The sequence below is a fragment of the Eumetopias jubatus genome, unplaced genomic scaffold (assembly GCF_037043125.1).
Source record: "Eumetopias jubatus isolate StellerSeaLion01/CBP00866 unplaced genomic scaffold, mEumJub1_p1.0 scaffold_17, whole genome shotgun sequence".
In the NCBI taxonomy this organism is placed as follows: domain Eukaryota; kingdom Metazoa; phylum Chordata; class Mammalia; order Carnivora; family Otariidae; genus Eumetopias; species Eumetopias jubatus.
The window spans coordinates 57,791,747-57,809,463 of NW_028274823.1; the positions used below are offsets into that span (position 1 = coordinate 57,791,747).

Genomic DNA, 17,717 nt, shown 5'->3' on the forward strand with positions numbered 1-17,717 from the left:
GTAGCATATGGGATTCCTATAAACAATATTTATAATTATACTGTTATCCCAGAAGGGAGGAGAAAGAAAAGAAAAATCCCAAGCATTTGCCCTTATTGAATGAACTGCTTTTGGTGGGAAACAGCAAACTTTGCTTAACACCCTGACTGCCTGCCTTCATGAAAAGACAAAATAGTCTGGTTTCTTTGGACTAGTATTTTCTTTAATTTAAATACGTTCTTTCTCAAGCATAAAGAGCTGATCAAGAGGAACCCATTTTTTTTCTGCCTCAGACAACTTCTTGAAATTTGTATTACATGTAAACTGATGAGGAATATGACACACTCTAGCCAATTCGCAAGACGGTCCATTAGAAGCCGCCAGCAATCCTGATTTCAATAACCATTTTTCTGCTGCTAAGCTGCCGCAAAGCGGCTTTTAAAAAGAGAGAGCAGTCATTTGAGATTGGGAACGGTCACTGTGGACCGCGTGTCACAGGTGAGGGTTGGCTGGGCTGAAGAACCACCCTGACAAAGGATCTGGAATTACAAGACAGCTTATTTTAAAGTACTCTTTTGAGCTTGTTCTCTTCAGAAGTATACAGATCAGGGGTTGTAGGGAGGGAGTGATGGGGAGCAGCAAAAAGGTGATGGGGAGCAGCAAACGCTCACGGGGCAGGCTTGGGGGGGGGCCCATCTGCCTGCAGGCTGCTCCCGGGGGATGGAAAAATCTGAGGCAGAGCAGGGGTCCAGCTGCCTCTTCTTTAGTGAGGTGGGACCCTGGGGCTGGCAGGGGAGAGGGGCTTGACCCCTGAACATCAACAAGTCTGGGACCTTGTTCTATCCCTGCACTAGCAGAAGCCTTGGCTCCTGGAAGATTCTCCCAAAGTTTCTGTTGAATAAGTGAGCAGAAGAGTGAGTCCCCATAAAAAAGTATATGAATCAAAATGCTTTATCTATATATTACTTTAAACCTGGAAATAAGAGGTCTTGTAGCTTTTTAGTGATGGGAATGATTTTTTTTTAAAACTTTAAGTACTGTTTTAAAATTGCTGAGATGTATTCATTTTTTCATCCCCATGATATTTCTCTAATCTGTAGTATCGTGCTTCAGAATATCTCATATTGTAAATATTTATGAAAAAATGAGGTAGACACCGCAATGAAGCATCTTCACTCTGTCAGTTCAAAACTCTCCTTTGGGAGAATTAAATGAGATGAAATAAAACTCGGTAGGACATAAGGGAATTCAATACAAATGTATTAACTATATGTAGAAATATATTTTTAAAGGACATTAAAAAAAAAACCCTCTTAGCCTCACACCTAATAGAATTCTAGTGTATTTTGGTGTGTTATGTGTTACCCTACTACGTACTGTATTAAAATAATAGTTAGTATTATTTTGTAGCTGTAAAAACCATTCTCAGTAACACTAGCTAAATCACCTGCTCTATTACATTTCCATTTATGAAGTCCAAGGGCAAATCATTATTGCACAAGTAATACTTTCCAAACCGTTTTCATCCAAGGCCATCTTCAAGTGAATGAGAATGGTCAATAATTTTATCGTCATATATGTTAAAGCACATTAACAATTTATAATGTAAAGAGCTATATCAAATGCAATTTCATCAAAATGACACACAGATCAAATTAACGAAATTAACCAACCGTGAACGTTAGAAGCAAGCATTAACCCAATTTATTTAAATTATACTATTGGGTTACAAATCATTCCCTTTTTAAAAAGTCTTTCAAGTCATGTCCTGGAATAATCTGGGAGGAAGTCACCTGCCAGTGCATTCTTTATAATCCAGGGTCAGAGCGTGTGTGGCCAACTCCTTCGAGAGGGGATGGGGAGAGGAGAGCAGAGCATGGGTGGGGGGCGCAGATATGGCGTGGATTTAGGGTATATGCTGCTAGGGCGGTACTCAGTGACTTTTAACAGGTTTTGTTACCTTTGTTAAACGCGAGCTCAAGTTACTTTTTAAAAAAGACAAAAGGACAAGTTGATATATATTTAGTCTCTTCGTTATTAGCCTGCCATTGTCTAATATAAGTATATTTGGCTACCTATGGTATCGGTTGGATGAGAAATGAATATAAGTGAATGAATAAAAATAATTTTTATTCTTATTGGATCTTAGTCATGCAGCCCAGAAGAAAATTGTCTTCCTGAGTCTATTTATTCATGGAAAACAAAATAAAAAACAAACCCTTTACGGGGTCCAGCCTGGTCTCTTATCTTTTTGCTCTTAGGAATTGCAAACAGGAACAGTGGGCAAGTTGTCCTGTTTCTTCAAAATCGAATAGTTTCAAATTAGTAGTGAGGTTTATTGTTATCAACGGTGGCCTCTTGCTTCTCTGAGCAGGGGACCGACTTTGAGCCAAGATGAGCTTCTCAAATGAAGGGTGAGGAGATGCGGGAGTTTGCTTTGGGGCTGGGATTGAGCGTACCAGTACCAGACAGCAAGTAGACTGTAGCCCTCGGCGCTGCCTGATCCACCAGGGGCTTCCAGAGACATCCATGAGTGCTGGGCCCGAGTACATAGTGGGGACGGTTGTGGGCACTCAAGGCAGAGGCAGCGGCCCCGGAACCCCTCTTCCTCCATCCCTCCCTTGCTTGTCCCTCCCACCGTTTTCCTTACTGCCAGTCCTAAGGCAGGGGCTGCGCTGTGGGTGCAGTGGGGCTTGGGGGGGCTGTGGCTCCCACCGCCGTGTTCTATGCTGGTGATAGGCAGTGTCCTTCCCTGGTTATGGCTGTGTGCGGACTGGGCCTTGGCAGTCTGTATCGCTGCACCAGGTAAGGGCAACCATGAGGTGCCTTTCCATCTATGGGTGGAAGCTGCTAGACCTCAAGGGTGCAGCAAGATGGCAGATAGGAGGTACAGGGGACCAGAGCAGGGAGGGGGGTGTGGTGTGAGGCGGTGGGGGCTCCAGTCTTGCACCCACCACCTGTGGCCCTTAGCAAACTCATTGATTTTTTCAAAACCTCCCTGCCCAACCCTCCCAACTTTGCTCAAACAACAAACAAACAAACAAACAAACAAACAAAAAAGAACAATCTTTCAGGAGCTCCAACATATAAAACAGATGGAAGGAAGGGGAGCAGTCCTGGATGGAGTTGAGATGTGCCTGAGAACTTTGATGGCTGGGTTCCCACCTTTCCTGCTTTGGGCGTCTGAGAAATGACAGCCATTACACCTGCTGACCTGTGAGGTCCTTTCCGCCCTGAAAGATGCTCTTATTCTATGAAGATGCTCAAAAGGTCCCTCCTTCTGACCCCCCTCTGTTACATCCACAGACATGGAACAACCCGGTAGAATGAAGTCATATCCAGATGATCTTTCCTTTGAAGTGACTATCTTGTCATCCATAATTGTAGAAAAGAAAAACCAGACTTGAAAATTCTACTTTGCTTTGTTCCGGAACTGCCTCTTCTCCGCCCCAAGACAATAATCTACAGTGTTCACTGAAGAGCAGCGGGGGTGAAATCCAGTTTTGTAGCAAGGGAACAACGCTGGAGTTGGTTAGCACAGCACGGAAATTCTGGAAGACTGGAAGATTTGCAAGTTTAGCATACTGGAGGGGGACCCCGTGAATTATCATCTGATCTTAAAGTTTATGTTGTATATTATAAAAGCTATTGGAATTTACCTTTTCATATTCTACTACCACTATTTAATTTTAATGGCTTTATTGAACAGTGAAAGCAGCACAAAAAAGACGTCGCATAATATATGCCATTATTAGGGCCAGGCCAGTAAACGCAGGGCCTGGGTTTCCCAGGATCAGTTCGATTTTACTTTGTTACGTTTTTGTCCAGTTGTTATGGAAACACCCCAAATTTAGGTATCCAAACTATATCATCAGGACTGCCTCTTTTATCCAGAAACAAGCCCCAGATCTCTGATCAGATCATGTGTTGCAATTTTGGGTTAAACAATATTGTCGCCATAGCTAATCCTGGCGTCCCCGGAATGAGCTGGAGCGAACGTCCCTGTGCTGAGGCTGGTGGTCCGACGCGGATTTCCACATACACACTTCTGTCAAAGCATGAGAATTCTGACTTGAATTACTTCCTCCATTCCAAGTCCAAATTGGCAACGCCAGTCAAATAAATCGGGCAAAGTATGATGGATGGTGGGATGGATAAATGAACAGCAAGGGCTTCAGCGAAACCACCAAATTTATCTTATTTAATACTTTGTGACAAGACAGTTTAAAGTACAGTGTTGTGTGGCTCAGTCGGATAATCTTTATCTTTCATCGGACAGAGGCAGGTAAAATGGTGAGGCAGGGAAGTTTTTAAAATAAGACTTTGCATAATGAACATAATCTGAGAATCGCTGGGATGGAAGCAGCCCCTTGTTCTCACCCCAGGGAGGGGAGGATGTGGGCTGTAGAGTGAGGGTGCCTGGGTTGCGGTCCCAAGTCTACCTCCAGCTGTGGGCCCCACTTGACCTCTCTTTTTTTTTTCCGTGAGATGGGTCTGATAATAGTACCTACCTATCGCGCTGTTGGAAGAACGAAAGGGGTGAATACATAAAATGTGTCTGGAACAGTGCCTGGCAGGCAATAAGGCGTTTAATAAACATTAGCCATCGTGACTTATTTCCACAGAAGAAAGTTCTAGAGGACGATTTTCACGGAGTGCAGGCTGGCATTTCCCATTTCAAAAGCAACTATGACAATACCGTAGCGCTGGGTGTTCTGTGTATACCACGAGGCTTGAGCTCAGCAACATCTTCCTAGGAGCTTGTATAAAGGGGTGGTGATGAAATTAAATTTCCACCCTGGGGAAACTCCGAGAGCTACCCAATCTACTGAGAACTTCAAGACAGTGAGTACTTTTGTTTCTTCCAAGGCGCGGCACTTTGGGGCCCCTCCTAGTCTAATTCTGTATTCCCAAATTCCATGTGTCTGGGAATTCACAATCATCACATGGTTAGAATCCTAGGATTTCATAAAGTCATGATCTAAGACTGAAAGGGACTGGAGTGATCAAGTATTTTTAGTGCCCCCTCCTGATTTTAGCCACTGTAGAAGGTGTGGCATGGGAGGGGCGGTGGTCAGTAAACAGCTGGTCCATGACCACACAGTTCATGTGAGACCAGACCTACCACCAGCCCCCTCACCCTCACTTCTGGAAGCCTGGTCTGGGGCTGTTTTTCCTGCACTCGGTTATACCTGGCAGTGTTATGTACTCAGAAGCATTTGGGGGGCTCCTTTTGTGACTTTTTGGGGGGAGGAGAAATGAATTATCCTCTCAAACACTCATCTTTCCCTCCAACATAATTCCCAATATACATTCCAGTGTGCACCCAGGAGAAAAAAAAAAAAACCCTCCATCCTGAAGCTTTCACTAGTTTCCTTTTTTTAAAATACTACTTTCCAATATCGTTGTTAGAAGTTACGTCCTCTACTGGCTCATTTTTTTTTCTCTTCTAAATCTAATTTAAGATATTCACAGAAGCATAGCGATCAAACAAATTGTAAACTGTAGGTTCAGTTCGCTCCTCAACTTGAACCTCAGCAGCGCAGGCCGACCTCAGCCTCGCGAGGGAATTTACGTGATGACGTGATGACGTTGAAGAAAGAGGAGGAACTCTGGGTGGTCAGGCTTCCTTGGCCCGCCTCGGACCCTTTCCCCATCTCCTCCAATCCTCCTGCGTTCTCTGCTGAAGCCTACTCCCAGCTCTCTTCCATTTTAAAATTCTATTCTCCCTTTAAAAATTGTTGTAGCATTTTATTGCGGCTGTTATTACACATTATCAATCACTTGTAACTTCTTAATTGTATTTAGTTATGCAAGTAATACAGAAATTAATTCAAATTGTAAAATTTCAAATGTTGTAACAATGGTTACAGATGGGTATGAATAATTGTATGACTAAACTCTTCCTTGACAATCCCTCCAGTGCTCGTCTCTTTCAGTGGGTGTCTTTATAACCTTCCTCTCTATTTATGCGTGCATTTTTACTTACAGAAATGCATAGTATTATTTTGGTTTTTTTTTTTTACATAAATAGTACCATACAGTATGTATTGTTCTGCAATTGTCTTTTTCATTAATAATATGTCTTGGTGACCTTTCTGTCTCAGTATATACGGGCTTACTTCATTCTTTTTAACTGTTGCCTAATCTATCCAGAAGATAGATGTACTGGATTTTATTTAGCCATTCCCTATGATGGCCATTAGGTTGCTTTCAGTTTCAAAACTACCAAAACTCTACAATGCGAGGGAATTACCTAATCTGAGCATACACGTGCCTGCTTCCCTAGGATACATACCAAGAAATGGAATCGCTGGGTCATAGAGTGTGCACATTATTAATTTTAACAGTGCTCTCCAAATTGGCTGTACCAGTTTACACACCTGTTAGCAGTGTAAGAAAGTACCCGGTTTCCCACTCAGCTTGCCAAGATTAATCACTTTTTACCTTGTCTTACCTGCATATATATTTTATCTCCTAGGCTTGGAATGTAAGCTCTCTGAGAGCAGGGCCCATGACTTCCCCGTATGTGCATTTTTTCCCCCAAACGGAGGTGTTTAATAATTGGTTCTCAGTAAATGTTTGTGGAGTGATCTCCAACTACAACCTTTGCTCATCTCTGTGCAAAAAAAAGCACGTTTACCCAGAGCGCATCTTTTAGGTGATTTCTTAAGAATGAAAAACATTTTTTAAAAAGTTGGTTGGATTTTTGTACATCCTTCTCCCTGGACAAGTTACAGATATCTTTCATTTAAAGTTGCCTGCTGAAAACAGGATTCCCTCCTGCTCTTGCTGGTAGGAGGCAGTGAAAACAGACCTGGCTGTCTCAGACAATAGCTAGCAGGGTGTCCCAGCCACTGGGAAAAGCCTCAGAATCCCTGGGAACTAGATAGAAGATGGGATGGGGAGGGAGTAAGGTCAGACTCTTTGGAACATTCTGGATCCAAGGAGGGAAATTCTTTTACAGAGTTTTGAAATAGAGGAAACTATTAATAATGTCCAAACCCCGGCAATAAATGGATCCAGGTGAGGAAGACCTGTGACAGGCTAGCAGAACTGGAGTGGAGAACTGGAAATAAATGTATTTTCAATTTGGATCCAGGAAAGGGAGGTTTTAGAGGTGTGAATTACTGGATGCAAGATAAACTTTTCCTCCAGGCAGAGCCTATATTTATTTATATGATAATCTTGGGCTAAAGCGATTCTAAAAATCCATGAGCGTGGTTCCAAATCTTGCCGTCTGAACACTCATTTGAAAAAAAGGAGTTTTCCAAAGGGGCTAGAGATAACTTTCAGTTAAATATGAACGAATTGAGAATTGCGTGTCGCTAAATAAGAAACAGCACAAACCGAGGCGCATTTCACTCTTGATAACGTTTCCCTAGCTCTCGCCCACTGAACTGTTTCAATAGCAACTGTGCAGCCCAGGTCGGGTACAGTTGTATTTGGACACAAACACAAATGAGGAAAGTGAGGAAACCGTTTGCTAGGGTGGACTGACCGCCTCCAGGGGCGTGGGGGGCGTAGGCGCGGGCCCTGTCTGGAATTCCCCTGGGCTGGACGGGCACGGCAGTTCACCTGCGCCGCTGGAGTGCGGGGACCCTCTTTACCGTCGGGGCTGCACCGCCCCAGACACACAGGGACACGCACTTTCGTTTCTCAGCTCGCATCTTCTGGCCCTTTTCACCCCTTCGCGCACCATGGGACGGTTGTCACCAAACCCCAGCAGTGACCGGGCCGAAATCAAGCCCCCGGTGGCCCAGGTCGCGGCCGCAGCAATCAGAGACTGGAAACTCCTGGAGGGGAGGTGCATTTGGCCTTTTGGGGGCTCAGGGTCCTTTGGCCATTGTTGGGAGGAACAAAGAGGGCAGGAGCGGAGGGCGCCCCCATGAGGCAAGGCGGGGAAGGACACCGACCAGCAAGATTTAGGCGGCGGGCGAAGCTGGCAGCGGGTGCTCGGGGAGAGCGGGCTGCGAGCCGGGGAGGCAGGGCCGGTCCCGCCCGCCGCGCCCCGCACGCGCCTCGCGCGCCGTCTGGCGCCCGCCGCAGCCCTTTCCTTCGTCGCGGCCACTTTACTTTTATCCCCCTTTTTTCCTTTTATTATTATTATTATTGTTATTATTATATATATTTTTTCCCGCGCAAAGCGGGAAGCGGGGACTGCCCAAGGGAGCGGCGGAGGGGCCGCCATTTCCCGGGGAAAGCGCAGCGCGCGGCGGCACCGGGCGCCCCGGAAAGGGAACCGGAGGGGAGTGCCCGGCCCCGAGCCCTCCTCCGCGCCGGCCGGGGGCTCACGGGGCTCGCGGCGCCCGGCTTACGCGCAGCAGCTCCCGGCCTCGCCCCCGCCGCCCGCGTCCCCGGCCTGACCTTCCGCGGCGCGGCCCGCCCCCGGCCCCCGGCCCCGGGCCCCTTCCCTCCGGCCGGCGCCCCCGCGCCCCTTCCATTGTCAGCCCGGAGCGGGCCGGCGCGCAGCCCCGCACCCTCGGAGGGCCCCCCCCCACCCCCGAGCGGCCCACCGCCCCGGAGCAGTCCCCGCGGCGGCTGGGCGCCTCCCTCCTCCGCTCCGGCGCCCCGAACTCCGCATCCCGGGAGCCCTCGGCTCCCTCCTGGGCCGGCCTCGGCGCGGCCCGCCGCTGGACCCCGCATCCCGCCGCCTCCTCCCTCCTCGCCCAGGATGCCCCCCGCTCCTCGCCGGCCGCGGCAATTTTACCGCTTCTTTCGCACCCCCCCGCCCCCCGCCTTTATTTCGCGAGGAAGCAAGTTGGGCAGCTTGATTTATTAATTCTTCTGTCTTTCTTTTGCGGGGAGGGTCGGCTATCGGGGTGCGCCCGCAGGGGCCGGGCGGCGGGAGAGGCAGGGGTTCTCTCCGGCCCCGGCACTGCCCCCGCGGCGCGTTTTGTCTCCAGCCCCCGGAGCCCCCTGAACAATAATGCCATCGCCATGGCGGGCTCACCTGGTGCTGCGCCGCCTGCTCCGGGCGCCCGGTGCCCTCGGCGCGCCGCTCCCGGGGCGCAGGTTCGGCCCGCGCGGCGCCGGTGCCGGGCAGGACTCTTTGCCTTTCTTTGGGTTCTATCGGTGCTTGTCAATGGCGGCAAGCGGCAGTTCTCCGGGCCGCGGATAGTAGCGGGGGGAGGAGGAGGAGGGAGAAGGGATTGCTCCTTCTCCACATAACCACCTCTAGGAGGAGTCGCTCAGCCTCATCCCCCGCCAGCCCAGGCTCCGCGACGGGTCCGGGGCTTTCGGTGGGGCTTGATGAGCTATTGTCCTTCAGGAGCATTAATGATGAAACCGCCGCGGCCTCCGCGTCGCGGGCGGATCTGCCGGATGCGCTGAGGGCCACTTGCTAAGATGAGGCTTTCCCCAGAGCCGGGGACAGAAGCACTACGGTCACGATCCGGAGGCTCCGGATAGCAGGATCCACCTTTGGTGGAAGAAGACGGCGTGGGCGTTCATCATCGGGCAGTCCTGGGCAGAGCCTTAGAAGGTTAAAGCCCAAACGGCCCCCTTCGATGGTCTCGTGTCCTCAAATAATAACAAATACTGTACAGGAACATTCGTGTCTGCCACTGGGGCTGTTGCATAGGATGGCCACGGCCACGAGAACTGAGAATGTGTATCCATGCCTGTTGGCTTTTTATAAATTCAGACCAGTTTAGATTCCAGCGTCGCATAATTTTCGCAGATGTATGTTTTGGTGGGTGAGACATAATTTTAAATTCTGTTGCTTTCTCGTGTGTTAATTTGTAATGTCGAAGCAGGTATTGAGATTGGCACGGGGCTATTGTCTTAAGGACCAAATGTTAGTTTCCGGGAAATGTATTTTTACAGGGATGTGGCGGACAATATCAGGTGTGATCATGGGATTAGTAGTAGCTCTGTTCTACTGGAAGCCAGTGCTGTCCTTTGTAACTGGAGATGCAACCCCGGGGCTCCATGGCTGGGGGTGAGTCAAAGGAATGTGTTTATTGCTGGGAGAAATGTTCACTTGCTATGGGCCATCCATGCTTCCTCTGGTTTCTCACCCATGAGTCAAAGGATTGTGAGAGGCAAAATTTTGACCTCTTTAAAAAAGAGAAACCGACAGGAGAACACAGTTCTCCAACATTGATCAAATGGGTGCTTTTCAGAGCCTTTCCCATTTGGTAATATTGTGTACATTTGCCCCTATAAACCTGCAAATGTTTAGGCAGTGGGGAATATTGGGGTGACTGAGAGCCTCCAATTGCCTGAGTGGGAAAGAACCCAAATGCCCAGCTGCCCTCTGGATTTACACTAGTCAGTGGGGGCTGTTGATGGAATTAGTAGATAGCGCTTTAGACCATATGCATTTTGAACAAGTGTTTTGCTGAGAAATCTATCGACTTCCCAAAAGATCATGCATGTATCAGAAAGGTATAAACAAATCTCCGTTTGTTTAAATCTCATATGGCTTCTCAAACTATCCTGGACACAATGGTCTCAGTTTATGGAGACTTCCTTCACTCTTCTGCCTGTCCCTTTTACCCTCTCTGTGTTATGACCTCACTGTTCTTTGTCTTTGAAGGTACTCTCCAGGTCAGAAATCTAGTCAGGATAAAGTCCTCTTTTCCCGGGACATATATTTAAAGGGTTTCAAATGATCCCTTGGAGCATCTCAAATGATTTCCACTTCCCTGTTCTAGAGGAAGTGCCTATCTCCCTTCTCATACAGATTTCTGGTGTCCATTCTTGATCAGAAATAACCTCCAGGCCAACATTCAAAAGGGTTCAGGAGCTGTCTGGGAGTGCTTGAAAAATACTCCTACCCTGTGACCCACTCAGCCAGGCTGACTGAGATATAGTTGAATAATTCATCAATATATATTAAATTCACATTCTCCCTGTAACTTCGCAATAAAAATGGTACGTGTGGTCATTTTTATGTGCATTTTATGTAACTCATTTCATCCTAGCATTTTGTTCTGTGCTATCCTGAGAAAGGCTGGTCTAAGAATTTACTGGTCAGCATTCTCCCATTTCCTACCGGTTGTTTTCTTCCGATAGATGATGTAGTCACAACTCAGGGAGTCAAGGGGGGGTGTCAGCTTCATAAGACTCTTCTTGTTCCTTGAATAGAAGGGATCATAGAGTTCACCTGCCTTTATGTTATAGGAAGAAATTTGATATTCAGGTGGGTCAGGTGACTTAGTCAAGGCCACGTGGGTGAAACTCCAGTGCGCTTACGGATACCCAGCCTAAAGCGGTTTCCCCCAGCTCCAAACTTCAGAGGATGTATAGGGGACAAATAAGCAACCTAACATGCAGAGCTAGTTAAATTATACAAATTTATTAGTGGACATTTGACGCATGAACAAAAACTTAACCCAGATAATATTGTGTAGTTAAAATACATTTAAAATGGTCAACATAATTAGAAATTCATCAGTAATTGTAAGTTCTGCAGTGGCCTCTAGCTCAGGGAATCGCAGACAAGGGGAATAATAAATAGTAATAACGAGAGTTCACACTTAGGAATTTTTCCAGAATGCACCATACTTTCACCCTTACTAATTCATTTAATCCTCACAACAACTCTATGGGTTGGGCACTATTTCCTTCTCTGTATGGATGGAGAAACTGAGGCAGAGAGTGTATGCAAAACTTGCCTGAAGTTATGGAGTTAGGAAGTGGTGGTATCCAGTTCTTAGTCCCTGTGCTAATCTGGTGTGAGGGGTGTGTGCATTCACTTTAGGCAAAGAACTTTTGTGATTGGTCACAGGATGGAAAGTCCCTTGACCATTCCCAATACATATCCTCAAGGAGTCAGTGAAAAACCTAATTTCAGGAGGTTCGGTTGATTACCACTGCACTGAAAACATTTTCTTAAACTCCGACCTGTATATGTGGATAACATTATGAATAAAGGGGTTGATTGTGAGTTGACTCCATCAGCGACAAGGATGTCTAGCAAACATTTTATTGAGATGCAGGATGAACTGCTTCTCCACGTAGGGAGTCATGTAGCATGATTTAGAGATGGGGGGGCGGGGAAGAACCAGCCATGCAACTAGATTCATATTCTGTGGAGTCTACTAGTCATTCGTTCATAAAAACATCTATTTTAAAAATAGCTTCATCGATTTTGGCCCCCCAAACAGTTTTATTTTCTCGTGATCCCAATTTATGTGAATTGAGTGGATGTTTATTTTCCATGATTTGTTCTAATCTAGTTCATGACACCTATTATAATTTGTGATCATTTTACCCTTCTGAGATCTTGGTATGCAATTACCCTATTAATTTCCTGACCCTCGCCTCTTCCAGAAGGACTGTATCATGTGGGTATATATTTATATCTGGCCCACGTGAGTGTATGTGTATTATGTGTATAAGATTTATATATCCAGATTAATTTCATTTGAGAATTTCTGATCCTCTTTGAAGTAACTTGAGATTCCCGGGGAGTAGCATAAAAACAGATGGAAATCATTGGTTTAAGCTCTTCTTTGAATGTAAGTTTGGCAATTCTAGATGCTGTATTAATTCCATCAAGGCACCAACTGGCATAACTCTAAATAGCAACTCGGAGGCCTGAGGTTATGAGTGCAGACAAAGCACCAGGCTAAAAAGTACCCCACCATTCTAGGAAACGAACACAGCTTTTAAATGTACCCTATAACCTGAAAAATACTAGGCAATCTGAATTAAGATTTTTTACTAGCTAGAAATAATTAAAGTCTTCCCCGGTGTTATATTTTGAATAGCGAACATTTGATTAACATTTAATTAAGCATTTGATTTCCTTAATCAAAACTGGTGGCTTTAGGATCTTCATCACTTATGAAGGGGAATGATGTCTTTAAAGAAACACATAGGCACTTATTATGCCAACAAAGCCTATTCTTAGTAGTTCTGGTTAAAATGAACATCTTCGTCTCCTCACAAAAAGAACATCTTAATAGTCCAGGTTTTTAAAACAGCAACAAAATATGTCCTTTTTGATGCTAAGCCCTGGCCATTTGGTTCCGGGAGAAGGGGATTTATATGAGTGAGTATGTATGTGTGTGTGTGTGTGTGTGTGTGTGTGTGTGGAGATGAATATCTATGTATACACATCTCTCTATAAATTTATAAACATTTGGTGTGTGTGTTATGTGTGGCTATGTTATAAGATGGGTCATGATTGCTACTGCAGTAGGCTCAGAGTTAAGGGTGATTTGGATTTTAAAGGACTCTACCAAATGTTTAGCATTTAACCGATGATGAACTGTCCTGTAAAAGAAAATTAAGTGTTGCAGGTTTTTAAGAGAAATATGTTATCAGCCCTGAAGATGCAAAGTTGTGGTTAGGAAGAGAAGGCGCGGGGTGTCATTATTAATGGAAACAGAACCCGGAGCTAAGGGGAGTGTGCCAGTTGGGGTCTTGCTGTGTTCGGTGCCAGAGCTCCTCTGGGAGACCATCCCCTTACCTCCAGGCAGAACTCTTTGCCACGATTGTGATGGGAAGTGGCAGCATGCCTCTAGAGACATTGGACCTTAGCATCTGTGTTGGGAGATCTATGCAATGTGGACTCACACCCAAACAAAATTGCTCTTTACAATTTAGACCCATTCTAGAGAATGGGGGCACAGATTTTCCAAATCCACAAAAGCAGAATACCATAGTAAAACTGTAATTTATTTATACAAATGGTGTGTTTTTACAAAGGCCATCTGTCAGTTGACTCTCTGATCTAAAACAAATCTGTTTGTTCCCCCAAAAGAAATAACATGTCTGTTGAAAAAGGATTTATGGACGACAGGCTGCCCATTCCACCAGCCATTGGTATAATAGTAACTATTTATGATATATTTACTTCCACAGGAGTGCTGTGAGTGGAAACTATTACTTGTAAAGTATGGTAATTAATTTTCATTACCTCGAAGCCAAGAAATGGAGCCCAGTTGCATTTATTAAGATTATTGCATGAAAAACACATGTTTCTTCTGGGAAAAAAAAATCCAAATAAAAGTAGGCAGAGAGCTTTGGGCACGTGGTAGCTCACTGCTGTGATGGGTGGTGGTAGGGACATGGGCTTGCACTCAAGCATTGGATTCCTTTTTGGAGGACAAGGGGACAAATCATTATTGAATGACCCTGGCCACTTGATCCCTAGGCACCACTGATGGCCCTTATTGGAAATTAGATCTCACTAGTAATACTAAAAGGAACAAGGACTCTAGGCTGGGAGAGAGGGATATGGAAGAGGAGGGAAGACCCCCTGCTCCCATCTCCTGTACACAAAGGTGGCACTCAAGTGAATATTTATTAATATTTATTTCTAAATGGAACCTCATATTTTTTAACGGGCACTCTCTGCAAGAAACCGGGCCAGGTCACACGAGAAGTACAAAGAGGCATCTTCTATTCTCAGGAAGCTTGCCATCTATCTGATAACCGAGGGAATGGCAGTAGGTACAGAAATTATCAATGCGAAACTGTTAACAAGGGTTAGGAGTTACCTTGTCTCTGAACATCTTTCTTAAATTGACACCAGTTCCTACAAGCATTCTTCCAAAGCATTCTTAAAATTAGCTAAACCAGGTTTCCCCCCAAATGTCTTATTTTATTTTACTTACTTTTAATTTATTTTTTAGTTTTCAAACATTTTAAAAATAGGTAATACTTGAATAAAATAAAAAAAGTACCTAGGTCGACAATCCATAGGGTCCGTTCCCCTGTACCCCCCAGGCAGCCAGCCAAAGTTACGTTCCTTTGGTGTCCTTCCAAGCATGTACTTTTCTTCCTGTTTGTGGACAGAGGTCTTATCTGTCTTCCCTGGACTTTGGAAGAGTCCTAGTAGTCTGTCCTTCAGGGGACAGACTCTTAGCACGTGCACTGCTCTCTGCTGAGGTCTCAGGCAGAAAGGTGGACACAGAGGCTCAGAGGCAAGACACTGGTGAAGGTATAGATCTGGGATCTCCCGTCAGTGCTGCACAGGGAAAGACATTGGTCTCCAGACCTAGGAAAGTCCTCACATGGGATCAGTCAAAGCTCAGGAACACAACTGGCACCGAAATGCGTTTTGTCTCTCAGGCTGACAGTCCAGAATCCCACCTCTGAAGATAAGATAAGAGGACCGTCCCTTTACTTCCTGATGGATCCTCGGAGATGCCCAGATGCCACTCAGCTTTATTTCCCACAAATACCTCCTGGTAATGGGGCTAGAGATCAAGTGAGCTCTGCCTTGGACCCCCATTATGTAGACAGGTCTCTCAGGATAGTTAGACTGAGTCTGTTTGCCTCCAAGCTCCACACTGCAAAGGGCATCAGAAATGATGAGGTGGTTTTTGGTTGGGATCACATCCAAGGGCATTTCTACTTGGGACCTCTGCAGCCTGGGTCCACGGTCAGGGTCGCCTTCACTTAGGGCTGCTGCTCTCTGGTTGGGCTGCCATACTTCCCATCGGGAGGCTGGCCTCAGTCCAGCCCTTGGGGGAATCTGAGGGTAGTGGCCCGGGCATAGCACTGCCCCGGAGGCTGCATGGGCAGGAGGTTGATACAGCCAAAGCGTCTAGGCCTGTGGGAGAGCGGGGCTGGGGGCAGCTCATGGCTTCCTACAGCTGTTGAACTGTGGCCTCCTCAGCTCTGGTTTTCAGAACTTGCCTGCCCCTCTCCTACCCTTTATAGAGGAAATCCTGTGTCCACTCCTGGGCCTCAACATCACTTCCTGCCTCACCTAATTATTCCTTCGGTTTCATTTGTGCTGGGAAAGAGTACTCAAGGCAAGAGGGGAGGGAGTTCACGCTATAGGAGACTCGGTAACTCACACTTCTGCTATTCATAGAGGTTTCCACCTCAATTTCTTTCTTTCTTTCTCCCTCCTTCCCTCCCTTTCTTCCTTCCCTCCCCTTTGAAACTCTTAGCTTAGGTTCTTGGACACTTGGAGGTCCCCTGGGAGCAGTTAGGGCTCTTGGAAGAAACTGGGGTTCTGGAATGTTTTGTGTCAATGTGCATTTCTGTTGAGAAGATCCATCTTATGTTGTTGGCAGGTTCTCAAAGGGATTCCCGCCACAAAAGTTAGCTAATGCTGACTCAGTTTTCCCACATCGTCTCAGGCTCCTGTCCTCACCAGCTGAGCTCTGGTTCCACTGTTATGAGAAAATTGCATTCCTCCCTTTATGGTAGAGGTGGACAAACTTATTCCATAAGCCCGATAGTAAATATTTTAGGCTTCTTCATCATGAGGCAAAGCGGAGGTTAACATGTAGGTATCCATATAACGAGAGAGAAATTTCCGTAACAGTTTTATGGATAAAATGTTGACTATAATAACAGTAGAATACAATTTTTTTTTTGTAACACAGGTCTCCAAATGAGAAGAATGGAATTCTATCTTAGGGGTGATAACATTTCCCTTAATAGGGGTTCAAAGTTAGTGTTTGCAATCAGCAAAACCGGTTGCAAATGTTCATCTGCTAATGCATCCTGGCTAATCCACTGCCTGTATTCAGACTGCCATATTTAACTGGAGGAGATCCTTCATTACATGCAGAGGAGATTTCTTTTCTTTTTCACATAAGGGGAATAAATGGCTCAGGGATGGTCAGCAGGTGGAGGAAGAAACACACTTCTCTGTTGGGTAAGGAGATGAGCTGTTGGCACACCACCACACTTCCAACTTGTTTTATTTGTGTCCATATCATTCATGGAAGGAAAATGAGCTTAGAGATGAAAGGTGTGGCCCAGTCCCAGCTCCTCCACTGTGTGACCTTGGGCAAGTGATGGAATCTCTTTAAGTCTTAGTTTCCTCATCTATAAAATGATAATAGCAGTTAAGAACGGGGCTGGGGGGTGGTTACCAAATTCTGCTTTTGGAATTATGTCTTTAAAGATCTGCTGTAAAGTGAACCTAAAATGAATCTTTCAAAATGAATGTTACTTAATATATAAGCTTAATGTATTATAATATCAATAGCTTTTATTTATTGAACACTTTCCTCGTGCTTGGGACTGCAAAGGACTTCAATAATGGTAATGAGGTTAATACTAATAAACCCGATTGCATGCTTACGATGTGCCATGTACTACTCACTGATTTATAGGCACCAGCTCATATACTCATAATAACCACTTAGGACAGTTCCATTACCAAGAGAGGCTGGTGGTACCGCAACTTGCCTAAGGCAAGGGTTTACACCTGTCCCTATGCAGACTCTGACGTCTTTGCTTTTTGCTATTTTCTTCATTCCTTTCCACCTTCTCATAAAATGTTGTATCTGATTTTTAAAAAAGATTTTCTTTATTTATCTGACAGAGAGAGAGGGAGAGAGAGAGAGAGAATAAGCAGGGGGAGTGGCAGGAAGAGGGAGAGGGAGAAGCAGGCTCTCCAGTGAGCAGGGAGTCCCGAGGGGGACTCCATCCCAGGACCCTGGGATCATGACCTGAGTCAAAGGCAGACGCTTAACCAGAGCCACTGAGGCGCCCCGATTATCTGAGTTTTTAAAAAGTAAGCTCTATGCCCAACTCGGGGCTTGAACTCACAACTCACAAATGAGCCAGCCAGGCGTGCCCTCTGCGTCTGGTTTTTTAAAAGAAAAATTAAAACCAAGTAGGTGAGATTAGAAAACCTCAAATGGACCTTAAGCAAAACTTGTCTCTAACTTGAAACTTAACGGTTTTGAACCCATGGCCACAACACGGTTTAGGATCATGGAAGGGGACATGGGGTCATCCACTCTAACCCCCCGCCCAGCATGGGAATTCTCTATGTGACAGCCTGGGCAAATGGTCACTCAGCC

The 17,717-nt window shown here is 45.8% G+C and overlaps 1 protein-coding gene across 1 annotated transcript in view; it reads right to left on the reverse strand.

Moving 5' to 3' along the window:
• Positions 1–9,322: 9,322 nt before the first annotated feature.
• The window catches only part of COL13A1 (collagen type XIII alpha 1 chain), a 198,377-nt gene continuing 189,982 nt past the window's right edge, over positions 9,323–17,717 (reverse strand). The window contains exon 42 of the mRNA XM_028109525.2: positions 9,323–9,400. Coding sequence (XP_027965326.1) covers positions 9,323–9,400 — 78 coding nt within the window. The remainder of the gene's footprint in view (positions 9,401–17,717) is intronic.